Raw genomic sequence first — 16,700 nt, 5'->3', positions numbered from 1 at the left:
GGGGGGTCATCCAACACATTTTTTTCCTATTTGTATGTTACTCACCCCTCATTAGCTGGTATCTGTGTCTTTGAGATGCACTTGTACAGTTTATGAATGCTAACTGATGCAGAAATAGCCGCTTATGACTCCAAACACCAAAGTGGTGCCAAGCAAATATTCAAATCGGGGACATCATAAATGAGTGGGTGCCATCACAGTGGTTTGTGGTTTGTAGGGACAGTCTATCTATATCTAGAACTTGTGTAAAAGTTCCTAAATGAATAGCACCACGGCATGACCTTACGGTGAGTATCAGTGGATCCTCTGGAGATTTGAAGTACTCAAACATTTACATTTCTTGCACACCAGCAGCTCATGTTTAACTTCCAAAACATAAACTGGAAAAGCTACACCACTGAACTAGAGTGGAGAACATAATTGACCAGGGCGTAGTGTATGTGCTGGTTCTGGGTGCCAGCATCGGGGCTCCCTCGAGCAAATTCCTCAGGCTGGCATCGGAGCTACCATCTGTTTTAGCATCACAAGAAATGCATGTAATTATTCTATGGAATGTTAACATATTTCAGGACAAATTTCACCCCCCAAAAAACACAAATGCTTTCCTTTTCTCAGAGATGTAAACAAGAGCATGGGGTTGTTTCTATGGACTTGAGCTGTTAGCCTTAACAAAAGCATTTGGGCGGCTGATTTCCCCTTTGTCCTCTTATCTTCCTGCCCAATGGTGACACATTCTGCATGGTTAAGTAGGAACATCCAGAGCGCTCTTTCACTCCCCATTTCACGCTGTAATAAAACGCAGCAGTTGTTACTCTGGGGGACCCTGAAAGGCATTCTGTGGGGCCGATGAGAGAGTCGGGCTGAATGGCAGCCAATGCCACAGCCCATCTTCACTTTTTCATGCCTGAGACGAGGCTGGGAGGGGGGCGACACAGGGACTGAGGAGGGAAGGGAGAGAGCGAGGGAGGGGGGTCTGCCGTGCATGGAACTGCCTTTCTTAGTCATCGTATGGTTATCTCCACCCATTGTAAAATGCTTACTGCCCCAAGTGAGTGACTGGAATAACATAAACTATGAAAAGTGCATACGGAAAATGTCACACAAGTGTATTGTTTTAGTTAATGAAGCATGAACTGCTACCAGTCAAGGTAGCCCCAGGCTTAACAATACACAGTGTACACAAAACAGGAGCCATAATTCAAACTGATGCGGATGACATTTTCCCATATTGCTCGAACATATTTGTACAGTCACGTGGAGCTGTGTGAGACAGCTATGACTGATTCTGTCATTTTGTAACTGAAAATTCAGCAGACACAAATTTATGTGGGTACCTGTGCTTTCCCTCCAATCAACCTGCTATTACACGGGTCCCTGTAGATTTTTTTCCCACCGCTATCCCAAAAGCTTAGAGATGACATCTGGGAGATGAAGGTATTGATCCAGGCACTGATGGTGAGTGTCATAGCTTGAGTGCTGCCAACAAATATTTACAAGGTGCCTTTGCTGCTCCTTGGGATGAAGCCACAGCTTTTTTTTTACCTGCTCTGGTTGACTCAGATATGGTGGAATCTTTGTTGTTGATCACACACACACACTGTAAATCTCACCTCCAATCTCACTGAGTTATGGCTATTTTTTGCTGCCCTGGTGCTTTTCACACTCCCAATGACTGTATTCAATTATTCCAGCAGCTCCCAGCTCATATCTATCGACCCATCCAGGAGTAAGTTGCTGGGTTTGCTCTCTCCTCTAGCGAAACAGGCACGTACTCCATCTCTTCACTCACTCTATTTCACTTTTATTCAGCTGTCACCCCCCCCCAACTTGCTCAGATTCTCCTAAATTGTTATATCTCCTCTCAATTCTCTATCTCAGCTTTTCATTCTCTCCCTCTCACTCTAAGGGCCAGGTAAGACCTGATAAATTCGAAAACTCATTTTTGGCCATCCATCTGAACTAAGCCGCAATGTTCACATCAATGTTTTCCAAAAAATCTCTCCACAGTAGAAACATGAGAAAACATGAGACTCGCACTGCAGTGTTGACAAAGAATTAGCTTTTTTTTTTTTTTAATTATGTAAGATATCTTATGCAAACATGGCCACTGAACTTTTACTTGCCTCCAGCTTTTGCCTGGGTTCATCTTTGTGTGTTTTCCTAGCAGTGTTTGTAACCAAGCACAGTGCAACTGACACTTTTGTGCCAGCTCTAAGGCAACTGCACCGATACGGAAAAAAAAAGTCATTAAACAAATGTCAATCAAGAGACAAAAAGAGCAGGCCTCAATTGACATTGTGCAGCTTGGATCACATTTTTACTTTTTATACAATCTTGGTATACGGCTGAAAATTCTTCTCTAGATCTATAAAAAACTATTTTAATCAAGTTGGAGGAAGGGCGAAGCTGAGCGGCAGCCTCCAGCGCTAAAAAATACAGACAACACAAAAGTGCTGAAGCCTGCAGTTCTTCAAACGGCCACAAGAAGCTGGCTTCAAAAGTGAGTCAATCTTCACTGACTCCCATTTTAACATGATCAGCTTTAAAGGAGAAGTAAAAAGCATTAGAGCCTGGTACAACAATAACAACAACAAAATAATCTCTGTTGCAGATTTCCCCCTACATAACTATGTGATTTTTTCATCCATTTAAATATATTTCTAAGTCTCACATTTAAGGAAGTGGCCACTCTGAGTGACAGCTCTATGCTGACACAGATAGTTACAGACGTTAGCTCTCTGCTAGGCTTCACCTGAGCTAAGGTCCCAGTCACACAGGCCTAGAGACTGGTCAGCAACCAACCTGAAACTAGCACTCACTAGGGAAACGTGTATTCCCAGACTGGTTGGCAACTGGTTGCCAGAGGCTGCTGGCACTGACTAGGTGTAAAGAGGTGTGTGGTGCTGCACTGAAAAGCTCCTTGGAATTGCTTTGGTGAGGGAGAGATTGCAATGGCTACTCGCAGTTTGCATGAAAGACGACAACATGACTGCAAACTACTTGCTGAGCAGAAGTGAAACCTTAAAAAGTTCGACACAACCTGGAAACAGAATCGTGCCTTTTAAACATGCAATTTGCAGGAAAAGATCCTCCATTTACAGTTTGTGTCACCACATCAGGAGATATACACAGCATATTGGCCAGTATTTGCAGACAAGTTAGCATTTTCCATGCAAACTACAGGTGTTGGTTGCAATCTGCTAGTGACAAAACCGATAAATAGGAGGTTTTTGGTGCAGCTAGATCTTGGCAACTGATTTCATCTAGTGTCAGCCAGAAGCCTCCAGCACTCGCCAACCAGTCGGGGAATGCACATTTAACTTTAGCAACTGAAGTTTGTTACTGAACGTAAGTTACTGAACTAGACTGTGTTTGTGGTGTTATAATATTTCTGCGTAGTTAACTGTATTTGGTGTTCTAGTCCAAACCTTCTAAACCAAAAAGATTTTTAGTTTGCTCAAAATTACAAAATAGTGCTTCAAAATGTTCACGTGTGGCCTGCTGAAGCTAACAAACCTCAAAACCGCTTTCCAAAAAGAAAAATCTTAACATATAAATATTTTCAAATGTCTCTACATGACAGCAAGCATGACTTGGCATACTCTGTCTGAGCATCACTATTTCTCACAGTAAAGCCATAATACCGACCATTACTCTTAAGGGTTTTCCTGTTTTCTCTAACATTGACCCTCCTTTAAACTGCTTTAAAAATGAGCTTCAGTCTAATCCAAAATCTATAAAAATTAAAATTAAAAAAATAACAGTAAGCGAGACAGAGAGAGCGCAACAGCGAGATTCACATTACACGTTAACCAGGCTAAAACATATTTCATCAAGAGCATGAGCTGTGATCTGATGGACTGTAAAATAATACACTAGTAAAGCCTTCCAATATATCTCTGACGTGCCATTATGTTTCAAAGTGACTGTAAAAATACAGCGAGTAAATCAGGAAGAAGATATCCTCGTCCTGAGCTGTTATGAAGTCTAGACACGCCATTTCCTCAACCTAATGTGACCTTATAGTCCATGAGATATCGCGTATTTAATTTCTGCACCGCCGTAAATTAGCACAGGTGTGTGCTGCGCAGACAGTGGGTGGATCGTGTAGATCAAAAAGATTCAGTGTGCTGACTTGAGATGTGAGATTGCAACTCTATACAGCCTCACAATTTTCTTTTTTTCCCCATAAGCAGGAGCTTGCTTACGTAAATGCCACTAATTCTATTTAGGGCTGTAAGATTTATGTTGGTTTTATTGTTTCAGAGGCAACAGAAAAGCTATTTGCTGGGATGGAAGTGCATTTTTTATTCATATGAAGTTTTGGCCTGTTAGCAGTGTCAGTGGAGAATTACTATAGTCAGGAAAGACAAAAATGATGGCATGTTTAGTGCTTCTGCACTTCATTTGTTCCAAACCAGGTAATCTATGATTCCAACAAACTGGTAGCTGTCTGCCCTCCTCCATCTATCTTCAGGCGCATCCATACCACATGGAAATGTGGTACTTTCCACTATCACAACAAACCATCAGTCATAAGTATACGATGTGACAACTCTATTAAGTGATTGAGACTAGGATTTGCAAAGGCTTCTTCAAATTTCTCTTAAACAAATAATGACATATTTTCCAACTGTCCGTGTGTTTTACAGCCCTGTGCGGGACATATGCTGCGAGCATTTAAAGTGTCATAATTCCCTCTTCAATACAACCAACTAAAACAATGTTGTTTTCCAGGTCCAGTGGGGTGAAACTGAATTTATGCGATTTGAGACTTTCTATTTTGTTTGTCAAACCAGGCTCAGAGACGTTGAGTGAGCTAGCAGGTGGTGTCACAGACATTCTTTGAGGATCACTTTAATTATTAATTTAAATGCAGTTGAGGGCGCAGACAACAAAGAGCTGAATAGCAATAGCTTGGCAGAAAGTGAGAAGGAAAAGAGGAGGAGTTGGGAAGGGGGGGCAATGCATGAATTATACATTTACCCCACAATCAGAGGTGCCTGCCTTATTTATGAGCAAAAAAAGCCCGCACAGCTTTGCCAGAATTGTGCTTTGTCTACTGTGGAATGCAATAGGAGTTCACTTAATACTTAATGACTCTGAAGTTTCACCCAGACACACAAACACACCAATGCCCCACTGCCCTTTAAAGGGCTCCTTTTCTTACAGGTCCACGGGCGTCTCACGTTATGTTCTGCAGTGACAGGAGTCAAAATTACAGTGGCTGTAACCAGACCCTCAGTTATCACCTACTTCTGAGCTCAGTTTACATTTCATGACAATTAGACTCAACAGGATGTATCCATCATGTGGGGTCAGATTGGTGATAAAGAGGCCGCCATGAGCTTTTGCTGTGACATGGCATGGGAAAGCCAAACCCTCTCCACGGTTTTCTGAAAAGCATGTCAGATCTGCCCAATGCATGATATACTGTATTTACACCCAAACAATCACGCATAATGTGTTGATGACAGACATATAGAAGCAGAGTTGAAAGCGGGATCGCACGATAAAAACACTTCCTCATCGGCAAAGCCATTTATTCAGACTGTTCACACGGTTGATTTATGGCAGCAACAGTGAACTCCTGCTTACCATGCATGGGATGAAAAATGAATTTCTGCCATTGTAGACCGAGGACATGGTAAACAAGTCAAAAGGTATTAGCTCTGCTGGCTTGTTTCATAAAATGACCACTCAAGCCGTCTTAATCCCTTCCTGCTTCATCTCAAATCAAATGAGACCAGACCTGGAGATTCTGTGCCAATGTAGGCCAACAACATGCATAACACAACATGCCATAGAGGGGAGGAAAGCAGTCTTAATCCCATGCTCCAGTCACATTCCACCACTATCTCCAGTTGTTTATTTGAGTTTCAGACACACTTTAAATTCACTAATCCTACTTGCCCTCTCTAGTGTTCACTAAACAGCCCCTCAGCATTATCGGCATCTTTGAATTGCAACACATCCAGATTGAGAAATAACATGCAGACAAAAAAAAAAAAAAAAAAAGTAGTGATATAATGCATTCTCTTTGCTTGATGTGATGACTGAATTTTCTTTTACATGCAATTCAAAAAGCAGTGCAAAGACTTCACAAACAGAGGGCAAACCTGGGCATGTTGAGTACGTAAGATAAAGTATACAGCTGTGGAGAGCAAACAAAAGACAAAAAAAAAAATTGACTTTCTCTTCATCTCTGATGCAAGTTCAGACTGGAAAAGCTGAAGTATAATCTACTTTGCTGAAGTAGTCATCTCCAAGTCAGAAGGTTAAGAGATACATCGGTCATCGAGGCCCTGCTTTTCAATCGTTCTGAAACCATCACACACAGCACTCAGTGTGGGGTTTATCTGCGGGATGTAGCAGCTTTGAGTGCAGCTGGAATAAATTGATAAGCCCCCATCTACTAAGTACATCAGCTTAAAGATTCTTAAATTCTAATCTTTCTTTCACCAAGGCGACTGTTGGCACGATCGGTCTGGAAACAAAAATACAAACAACAACCACCGAATTAATTCTTGCTACAGCACCTCTTAACATGTGATCTTAGGAAAGGAAATGATGGCAAAGTTAATGTGATAAGTACGCTGTAATCTGTGATGTTCAGCCAATACGTCCTCAGATTGAGAATAAACACTTGGATGATGGCAGATTGTCTCAGTGTGACTGGTCATTATTGCTAAAAGAGGATTTCACTGCAGCTTTGATTACATTAATCCTTCAAGAGAATTAAATCCTTTCTGACAGGGAGAACATGGGAAATCAGGCTATCTGTGAAACTTTGATTATCTTTAGGAAAAATAAATAAAAAGGCCCCTTATGCTCTGCGGGATCAATAAAAACAGACAGGTATAAGATAGCAAGCATATATTTTTCCTGAAGTATTTCCTGGCGCACTCATCACTCAGATGCTGAGCAGATAGGATTGCAAAGATGAGCTCTGGATTGAGCTTTCACTGCTGAAAAAGTCTCAACTGCAAGCCTCGCAGCCTCTTTGCCTCCTCTCCTGTGGCCACGTCTTTGGTGTTTCTTTTTTTCTTTTTTTTCTGTGGGGGTTTTCATTCCCTGCCACCCACCATGTGAATAATGAGCTCCACAGATAGCAGCCAATGAAGCGACCCCCCCGTTAACCAATGAAACTTAACAACCATGTCCAGATCAGGTCCTTCCTGCTGGGACTGACCAGCCTTGCTTCACACTCCTCTACCACCCACACACAGACACTCACACTGCCTCAAACTACATAAAATACAAGGGGGAAAAAAAAGGCAAAATACATGGCTGTCTTTTTACATGATCTCTCAAAATTGAACACTCGGGTCACATATATGACTACGTGAAATGGGAAAGTGAATTAAGTCAGACTGGCTAGGGCTGTTTCGGGAAAAAAAATTACACTCTGCTTACACGTACGCTGGCGGGCAATCCAGACACAGTCTACTTGACAGATTGATTTCTAGCCTGGCTTGCTTTGAGGTGTCGGTGCTGGTAATGTGACTAACACGGGGAAGTGCGATGAATGTCTGGCCTCAACATGACCAAAAGGTGCTTTGAAGTCTGTTTAAGCACCTAACAATCCCAGCCATGCCCAGCTGTAAAACTGCTAACCCTTACCCATTGTATCACATCATTTCAGTGCACCTCAAAATGTCCTAACCACCAAGAAAAGCTTCAAGTGAAAGTGACACTTTTCTGATGAATATGCATTTAGTGCTTCAATTAAGATGAACTGGAACCAGGAAACAATAATAAGGTGAGACTTTGGGATCTATTTTATAGGTTTATTTCACTCTGGAAAAAAAAAAAAGAACAAGTGATGAGGAAGTGTGATCGTTTTATTTTGGCGTGAGAAAATGTGTGGGTTAGTAGAAGGGGGGGTTGTGGTTGATAGTGTCTTTGAAAGACACTTTTGAATGTGACATAGTAGCATTCCAGCGATTGTTATTCAGGAAAACCGCTCCAAAGCTTCCAACATGTGAAGACGAAGGCGCGTGTAATCCAAAAGAGTAAACACTTCTTATTCTTGCTCTGGAATTTGAAGCTTAGGGTGTGAGTGATAGGAAAGATCACTCAAAGGAGCCACCTGGTACACGCAAGGCATCTATGAAAGACATGCACGACTCATTGGCGTCGAATGGCAGCCAGACAATGCTGCTCTCTAAAGATTTTTCTCCCTGCAAATGCTTGATAAGTAAATATGGGGCTATGATTGGCTCACAGAAAAATGCAGGACTGAGTCAACATCTCCCCGATAAAGGATGGAATTTTTAAATATGGAATTTAAATATCATCCTAAATGGAGGGAAAAGGGAAAAATAGCCCACTTTCCTCCTGAGGAGTTATTCTGATTGGCGCCTTTCAGTGAATTACTGCAGGCCAACCTATCTAGGCATATAGAGTATGCCCTTTCTTCTCATCCTTCCCTGATAGAAGTTTGAGTAATGAAGCGCACAGCTTTCTTGCAGACATTTAGTTGCCTTAAGTCTATCCTAGCATTTGATGTGGAGCCTGGATCACACCCACAGGGAAGCACACCCTGCAAATATCAGCTACGCTCTGAACATGGAAAGCTTCTTGGCTTCTTCTGCATGCTCTCCCATGCTGTGGGCACACAAAATATATTTTCTTTGCCCCACCAGAAGAAAAAAAAGAGAGAACACCCTGGAGTGTTTTTTTTCTTTTTTTTCAACTTTTAGGGAATACAGCCAAACTTCTCAAGAGGTGAGCTCTAACAGTAGGGAAACAAAATGACAATAGCTCCTACAACTGCTTGCCGTCTACTTCCCTGGCATTCCCCTGCTGAATAGACTTTGTCTGCTGGCCCACTGTTGTGGCATGATAATGACTCCCCAGCTCTTCAAATGCCACCTCGCTCGGCTCTGAAGAGAGGGCAAGCAGGTTAATTACCATTACAATGGGGGAAACTGAGAGCAGGGCCAACTCTGGACACTGCATACGAGATGACCGGGATGACTTTCTCATCACAAATGGAAACAGGAGGCTTTGATTTCCTAAAACGCAGACAGATGGACAGGGTCACAGCATCTTTGTCTAAACTATTAGGCAGCCCTTCCTTGCATTTCCTTCACAGGCAGGGAGCTCTCAGTGGCTCTTTAACCGTTCTCCAGGGTGGACAGGCCTTCTGCCCTAACGCACTCCCCCCGAAGCTGTTGCCTTTGTCTTCTCTGTTTGACTGTGAGCTGTTCATGAAGTGAAGAGGCTAATCAGCGGCTGTAGAGCTATTCACGGGGAACCACTGTACAGCATGGGCCCATTTGGTGCAATTGTCAGAGTGGCCACAATAGCTCTCTGTTTTGACACGCTAAACACAGGCCCTGAGAGCACACTCGAGCCATTGATGTGGATGTGAAGTGTGGTGATGTTTGCTACCAAAATATTGACTTCTTGGTGCAAATTAAACTTAAGCACCATGCCCTGGCCCGCACCCTGAACGGCTGAATTGAAGCCTAGAATTAAATTAATTCGATTTGGAGAGCCCTTGAAACTGAAAGTAGCAGAGCATCACAGCTGTAGAACAGCAACACAAACATATCATTATTTTTAAGGGCTTACATCAAATCCAGCCTCATGTATTTACAGTCTACAAGTAGGATAAAGAAGTGCTAACTGGCATGTTTGTTACAGCGGGGAGACCAAGAAGTTCATTACAGAGTTTTTTGGGATATTTGCAGAGTTTCAGCAATGTTGGCTGGTTGATTATGAAAACAGTATGCTGTCTTAGACTTGCAGCCAGCAAAAGCTTTTTTTATTTCTTTTCTTTTCTTTTTTTTTTCAAACATAAAACTCTGAATTACTGAGGGATGGCTGGTGCCAAGAGCTGTTGTTGGCTATCGCAGTGGAAAGGAGAGGAACAAGTTTCACAGCATTATGGTGAAAACAAAGAAGGTTCGCCTGCTGGACTGAAGCAAAATGTCACCAAAGTTTTAAAATAAAATAAATGACATATTTTCTTAATCACACATTACATTTTAGAACGAACTTGGATCACACACGAGCTTCAGACTGTACTCACTAATATAACTAATGTAATTTGACTACTTTATTCAAAGAGGATGTGCGACTTTTTGCAGGAAAGGACAGTCAGAGCAGCATTAACCTGGCGTGTTTTCGATGGCAGGAGAAACCTGAGCTCTCGGGAGACCATGCAAACTCCAAACAGAAAGGCCGTGCCTGTGTTGGAACTGGGGGAGCACTATACAATGACATTTCACCCCCAAATTAGTACAGATTTAGTGGTGTTAACAGTGAAGAAGAATGTGCTTTAAGTGCGTGATAAATAGGACAAGTGAAACAACCCGTACAGAACACATGACAAAGCACTGTTGCAATAGCTCGGCTTTATCCAAGACAAATTCAAATTGCTCGAGAAACGATTTGAAATTCAAAAAAGGGAATTTCACTTTGCAAGGCTGTTGATACTAGACACTGATTGGGATTAATAAGTACTCCACATGAAGCCACATTAAGTAAGCACAAATAACCGCCGCCGCTCTGTATTTTAATGAGTTTTCAATTAATCACAGTCATTGTAATAATGCGTTTTACACAAATTCTCAGCATGCATTCCTCTCTAACTGCAGACTGATAAAGGCATGCGAGGAAAAGTTATCGAATTTGTCCTCACCAAGCTACCTTGACATATAAGGCGGACATATAAGCGAAGAAAAAGAGAAAAAAAAGAAACATCTGATGCTTCATGAAAGGAAAACCTGTCGTCTTGCAAATATGCGTGTTGTGTATGCCCTATTTTGATTCAAAGAGGTCTAACATTGCTGGATCTTGGTTTCAATGCCTGCGCGCGGGAAATGAGAGCATTTGACAGATACCAAAAGCATTTCCAAGCATTTCTACTTGGACCTCCGCTAGCACATCCTCCTTAGTTCAGCCCCATCATGTTCTCTGTCCACAGTCTATACAGCGCATCTCTGAGGACCTTGTCAACATCTCCAGGAGAGTCTGATAGAATATGTCAGCACCATCTTTTCAGAGGAGCTGTCAACACAGGCTTTGTATCAACCTTCTTTGGGACAGGGCACAGAACTCAAACAAGCCCTGCGGGAGACATACTTTAATGCATCCGAGTGAAACTCCAAATGACAGCAGAAAGAAAAAAACAATCACGCTCTGCTTTCATAAATTGACACACCTTTAATCTCTTCAGATCTTCTTTAATTGTATTCCAATTACAAGAGCAAATGGGTATCTATGAAAGCAGGAGCAATCAACTATGGTTTTTATCTCATGACAGTCTATGTCAACAGCTTGTGAATCCCACAGGCATGACAAAACTAGTCCTGTCGTGACTCGCACACTTTATGTTGTATTATTCTTTGATAACGAGGCATGTATGTAGGCATGCGTCTCACTCATGGAAGAAATGAAACGGTGTTACCTTGGAGCACTGCTTGTGATTCTGGCACCACACCAAGGATCCATTATTCTGTTGAAAAGAAGGAAAAACATCATCAGTCATACTGCTGAAAGAACATTTATAATAACCAATTCATCAAGTCAATGTGCAACTTTGACCCTTTCTTCTCCCTCTCACAATATACGTCCGCGGTGGCCAAGGCCTTTTTGATTAACAATAATGTTAACAGCACAGAAATCTGAAAGGCTGACTGCGAGTCAGCTTTGTGTGCTGAGTTCATGCAGCCCAAGCAGGAAAGCAGGGTCACCACACTAAGGTGAGGGCAAACCTCTGGTCAGTTTCAGCAGAGCATGGTGACCCCAGCTTTTCTGTGAATTTGTTTGATCTCTCAACAGACATCTCAGAGGTCACGGAAGGAGGAACTAATGTCAGCACTCCTGCACAGACCGCAGATATAGCCAATTTGCTCTAATTGCGGTCGAAGTGCCACCTTCGGCACTCCGACAAGGTAAACATTTGGTCCTAATAGAGCCGTGTTTTTGTAAAGCTTCGATGTGTGAATACAGAGGACTATCAAGTGGAGGACTAGTGGAGGTAATTGACTTGTTCAAGCCATTTCCCTTATTCCATAAGGACTGGGAATTATGCTGTTTTCCTCTGCGAACATTATTTTGGTTGGATACCAAGAGGAAGGCTCGAGCTTTAGCATAAATGACCTGGTGATTATGGCGAAAGACAGATCAGCAACAGCTGATTTTCTGCACACTTGCAAAGCAACATTGACATGTCCTCGCCTTATAAACTGACATGACAATGTTTCATACATTTCCACATTCAGCAGATGCAAATGACGTATTCATCTGGATTTACGTTTTTGGTTGGTTCGTAACCGTAACTCCCTTACAGCTCAACTCGAAGGAGCTGTAAAGTTGTGTAGCACACACGGGAACTGCAACATCAGTTGGCTTAATCACCTGTGACATTATAAATAATCATCTGACCATTGATTATTTCCTAGACTTAAGATCAATGACAGATTATCGTGAGAGTATTCTCAGTGGAGACTCTGTTTATAGAGTTACATTGCTGGAATGTGTAGTCATTGACTTAAATCTGGCCTTGAGTTTTGGATGTTCCCTTTGCATCCCTGTGGAAGAAATGAAGCGGTTAGATAAAGCCAAACTTTAGGGGTCTGCAGGCAAAAGGTCTGCTTAAGTTCAATGTCAAGTTCAAAGCATTTTCTCACAATGTAATCCAGAAGAAATTTCCCATGAGACATTGAGAACTTATCATTAAAGGCTTTAATTTGACATCCAGTACCAGTAGGTGCTTTGCTTTTTGTGTCAAGGATAATGGTTGAAAAGGCTTCAAAGGAGGCCATGATTGGACAGTCATGTCTTCAGAGAATCTCTTGAAAAAAACTATTCAGATAAGGATGAAAAAGTACTAAGGACACTTGGAATAGTTTAATTTTGTTACCATGTGAAGTAAAAAAAATGGGAGTTAATTGGCTCAAATTTAGTGTGCACCAGCAGGTTTTCTGAAGACTTTGACGTGGTTTTTAAACATCAATCCCAGCAAACAAACCCCGTCAGTGTCACCACATCAATAAAACTTTGACATTTACACTGGCAGGCAATGCCTCCAGATAATTTATACAGTTTGTCACAACTCAAGGCCATGTCCTAAATCATCAATCCTGTTTTTGACACCTTTCTTTACCCATCCATCAATGGAGACAGAGCCAGATCCACATAGGAGCTAATTTTGCTTTGTGACAGCATCCCCGTAGCAGAGAGGCTCAGCAGGATGTTGCCCCAGCTGTCCAGGCCTGACCCCACCATTTCAGGGACCAACGGGGGAATAATTATAGGTCAGGACTTCATCCCTCTGACTCACCATGACATTCCTCTGCAGTCTGAACATTATGCAGTCCTGAGGACTGTCAAGGACTCAAGTGAATGAATTCTTTCCAGATATTCTCCTGTGTGAGGAGACCAGACAGTGGCGCACAAACGCACGAAGGTGAACCATGCTTTGTTGATGACAGCGGAGTGACTAGGTGAGGCATGTAAACAGGGTATTTATCACAAAGATACACTATGGGCATTGTCAGTTGAGAATTAAAGCAGGTGGGCAAGGGCGTGTTGCATTGTCTAGACAAACTGAGACGAACATGTACAAAGGCCTTTTGATCTTTGATAAGTCCAATCCAGCTTTTGAAACTGGAAATCTTTGTCTCCTATGGGCGTCTGATTTGGATTAAAAGCATTGCGGTTCCCACTAATCACATTTTCAAATTGCATTTAATCCAGCTGGTCTACAGGTCCCCGTACTTTTCTAGCCAAGTCAACTGGAGACTGGACTTCAAAGGACAGACCACGATCTCTCTCTGTGTCCTTTGACATCTCAGGAGTCGTCAAGCATCACCAAAATAACTTCTCCTTAAGGGAACATACGCAGCAGCAAAATATAGGAGCCTGAGATTTAGGCTTCGACTCGAGTGGGTGTGAGGGCTGTGGTCATTCTGCCCATTAATTATTCACATTATATGAATAATTTGTCAGACACTCAGAAAGTGAGCTAATGCGTTCAGTGTGTGTTCAGTGTTAACATTAAAGGGTGTTTCAGAAATGTAAAGCAACACTAGTGTAAAGTTGTCTCCACTTAGGAATGAGGCTTATTTGTCAAATGAGGTAGCTCAGGGTGTAGCAGCACTCTGGGCTGAGATTTACAGACATGACTGTCATGGTTTAAAAGCATTTATGGAGAGAGGTGAGGCCAAGCTACATAGACCCCTTATTCATCCGCTGTCTTCACTAATGAAAAACTCCACACATGAGACGAGCACTGGCTGAGGTTTGATTCCACCGCAGGTTATTTAATATCAAAGGCGAAAACAAGGGGACATGGAAAAACCACTCGCCAATGTTTTTTCTTGCCTTCACTTAAAACACAAACCTCTCAGGCAAGATGCTTAGACTTTACTATGCAGCACACAAGCGATGAATGACTGAATTTAAGATGTTAGATTTTTATTGCTCCGAATGTAATAACAAGACCTCGTGGACACACCTTGTTTTTGGCTTCACAGATCCCCACATAAATAATCCACTACAAGGCTGATGCTTTCAGAATACATTATTGCACGGGGCTCCCAGCTCGCTCTTAATATTTTAAAGTGTCCGAGGCTAATATTTATGGTTGGGTGTTCCCCTCTGTCTATTGTACTAGGGTGACAAGTTCCCCAAAAGTGGAGTAAAATGCCGATAAATCTCTATTTGGAAATACTATTGCATCAATAAATCTAGTGATGCTATAAATCTGACAACCCATGGGTTTCCTAACTCAGCAACTCTATGCTTGTTTCCATTTCACACTAATTCAGAACTGGGGCAATTAAAACAAAGTCTCTGATTTGCATTCTGATTCAGCCACATAAAGAAAGGAAAGACGCGTGGGTGTTCATAACATCTGTAATAACATCTAAATTCTCCAAGTATCATTCCAGTCTTAAATTCCAGCTGCAAAATGTGTTAAGAGGAAAATTTGTATCTTGTACCCTAACCAAAATAAGCAGCCCATATAGATTACCAGATATTGAGAAGACACAGTAAAATATTAAGAAACAGGAGGCAAACGTTTGACATGCAGCCAAGGTCTTTCATTTCCATTAAAATGGAAAGGCTTGCATGTCTTGGTTTTCCCCACTGAGTATTAAATGACCCCTGAAGGATGTCCGAGATGAATTAAGAGGTCTGTCGTGTCGATCCTTGGAGTGGAGCTCCAAGCTGCCGTTGCTGTAATAAGATCTGGCAGAGGAAGTAGATCCACCTGTGGGTTGTGCTGACTGAGCATGCCCCACTGTTGTGGCAACATTACATTAGAGCTTATCACATTTAGCACAATTGGGCGCCAGCATTTAGCAGGAAGGTGACCTCCTTGGAGCAGCACTTGGTAGCCCGATGTATATATCCTCTGCATGCCTATGAGGTGTGATGCTGGCATTTATTGGCAGGGCCAGGAGGGTAGAGGTTGGGGGTGGGGGGGTGGATTGGCAGGGCATGTTTTTGCAGCTGACCAGACCCCCCATCCTCACATAAAAGGACTGTTGAGAAAACAGTGCATAAGACAGTTCGTGCAAATTATCAACAATTGCCGTCTATTCTTAGACCCACAAGCTTGCTCCAGCACCCTTGCTTATCACCAACCACAAAACGGCCCTCTCTTTAGACAAACACCTTCCTCTCATCTTCCCCTCACTGAAGAGCGCCCCAGACTCTGAGGCTCTGCAGTCAATTATACTGACTGTTAGCTGTTCATTAGAGGTGAGACTCCATCAGTTATTTGGCCTCCTGGCTGGTCACTAATTTAATCCCCCCCAACTTTGCAACCTAGGGCTGCAACACACTGTATATTCTCTAAATTAATCCCTGACACTATTTGCCAAGTTGCACTTTAAGAAATACAAACTGGGTCTCCTACTTTCCATCCGCGTGGGATTTTTCATTGGAATAAAGACACTTCATCCATCAGCCTTGTTATCCCTTAATATAATTCCTTTAAATTAACTGCAGAAGGTCTGTGTCCCACAGACCTGCATTACTACACCAAATCAATAAGTGCTTTCAGTGTAAAAGTAATTGGTACCAAAGAAATAAAGCAATGGGCTTTGCTGATTCATTAGACCTAATTACAAATTTACCTCGCCCCAGAATGTTTCCTGACAATCAGGGATTCATTAATGCACCTTGAGAAAGACATGCCTTGCAAATGCAAATGAAGTGAATATAAAGGCCGTCAGCAGACAGATAGCTGGTGAAAAGGAGCAGAGGGGAGAGGGATCAGTGACCAGCTCTTTTCTCTGGAGTCCTGGGAGAGAACAGTGTGTCCGGTGGAGGGTGAAAAACAACTTCTGACACCACATGCCAAATCATCCAAAGCATACATCTATTTTATATAGGAGCTTCAAACGCGCTCGGGGTCACAGCACGCTTGCTGGTGGGACAACCAATGTCAAAAGTCTCCAAACGCAAGGTAAGAGAAAAGTTACCCACTACATAAAGAAACAGCAGCAAGTACATTTCAAATGAGTGAGAGGTATCTCATTTTCCAGTAATTAGCAAGTAATGAATGGAAGCTGGCTCAACTGAGAGGCATTCATAATGTCTCTGTCTCAAAACACTGAGATGGGTTAATTAGGCTTGATATAGCTTAAAGCCTCCCACTCCACACGTTCACACACACACACACACACACACACACACACACACACACACACACACACACACACACACAC

General features: G+C 42.4%; 1 protein-coding gene across 1 annotated transcript in view; it reads right to left on the bottom strand.

The window, feature by feature from the left end:
* Positions 1-16,700, bottom strand: part of LOC102307085 (anosmin-1) — a 41,095-nt gene that overhangs the window by 23,786 nt on the left and 609 nt on the right. The window contains exon 2 of the mRNA XM_005921350.3: positions 11,423-11,470. Coding sequence (XP_005921412.1) covers positions 11,423-11,470 — 48 coding nt within the window. The remainder of the gene's footprint in view (positions 1-11,422; positions 11,471-16,700) is intronic.

The sequence above is a fragment of the Haplochromis burtoni genome, unplaced genomic scaffold (genome assembly GCF_018398535.1).
Source record: "Haplochromis burtoni strain Fernald_Lab_line unplaced genomic scaffold, NCSU_Asbu1 Contig_48, whole genome shotgun sequence".
In the NCBI taxonomy this organism is placed as follows: Eukaryota; Metazoa; Chordata; class Actinopteri; order Cichliformes; family Cichlidae; genus Haplochromis; species Haplochromis burtoni.
The sequence above is the reverse complement of the archived record's forward strand: the minus strand, read 5'-3'. Positions and strand labels throughout refer to the sequence as shown.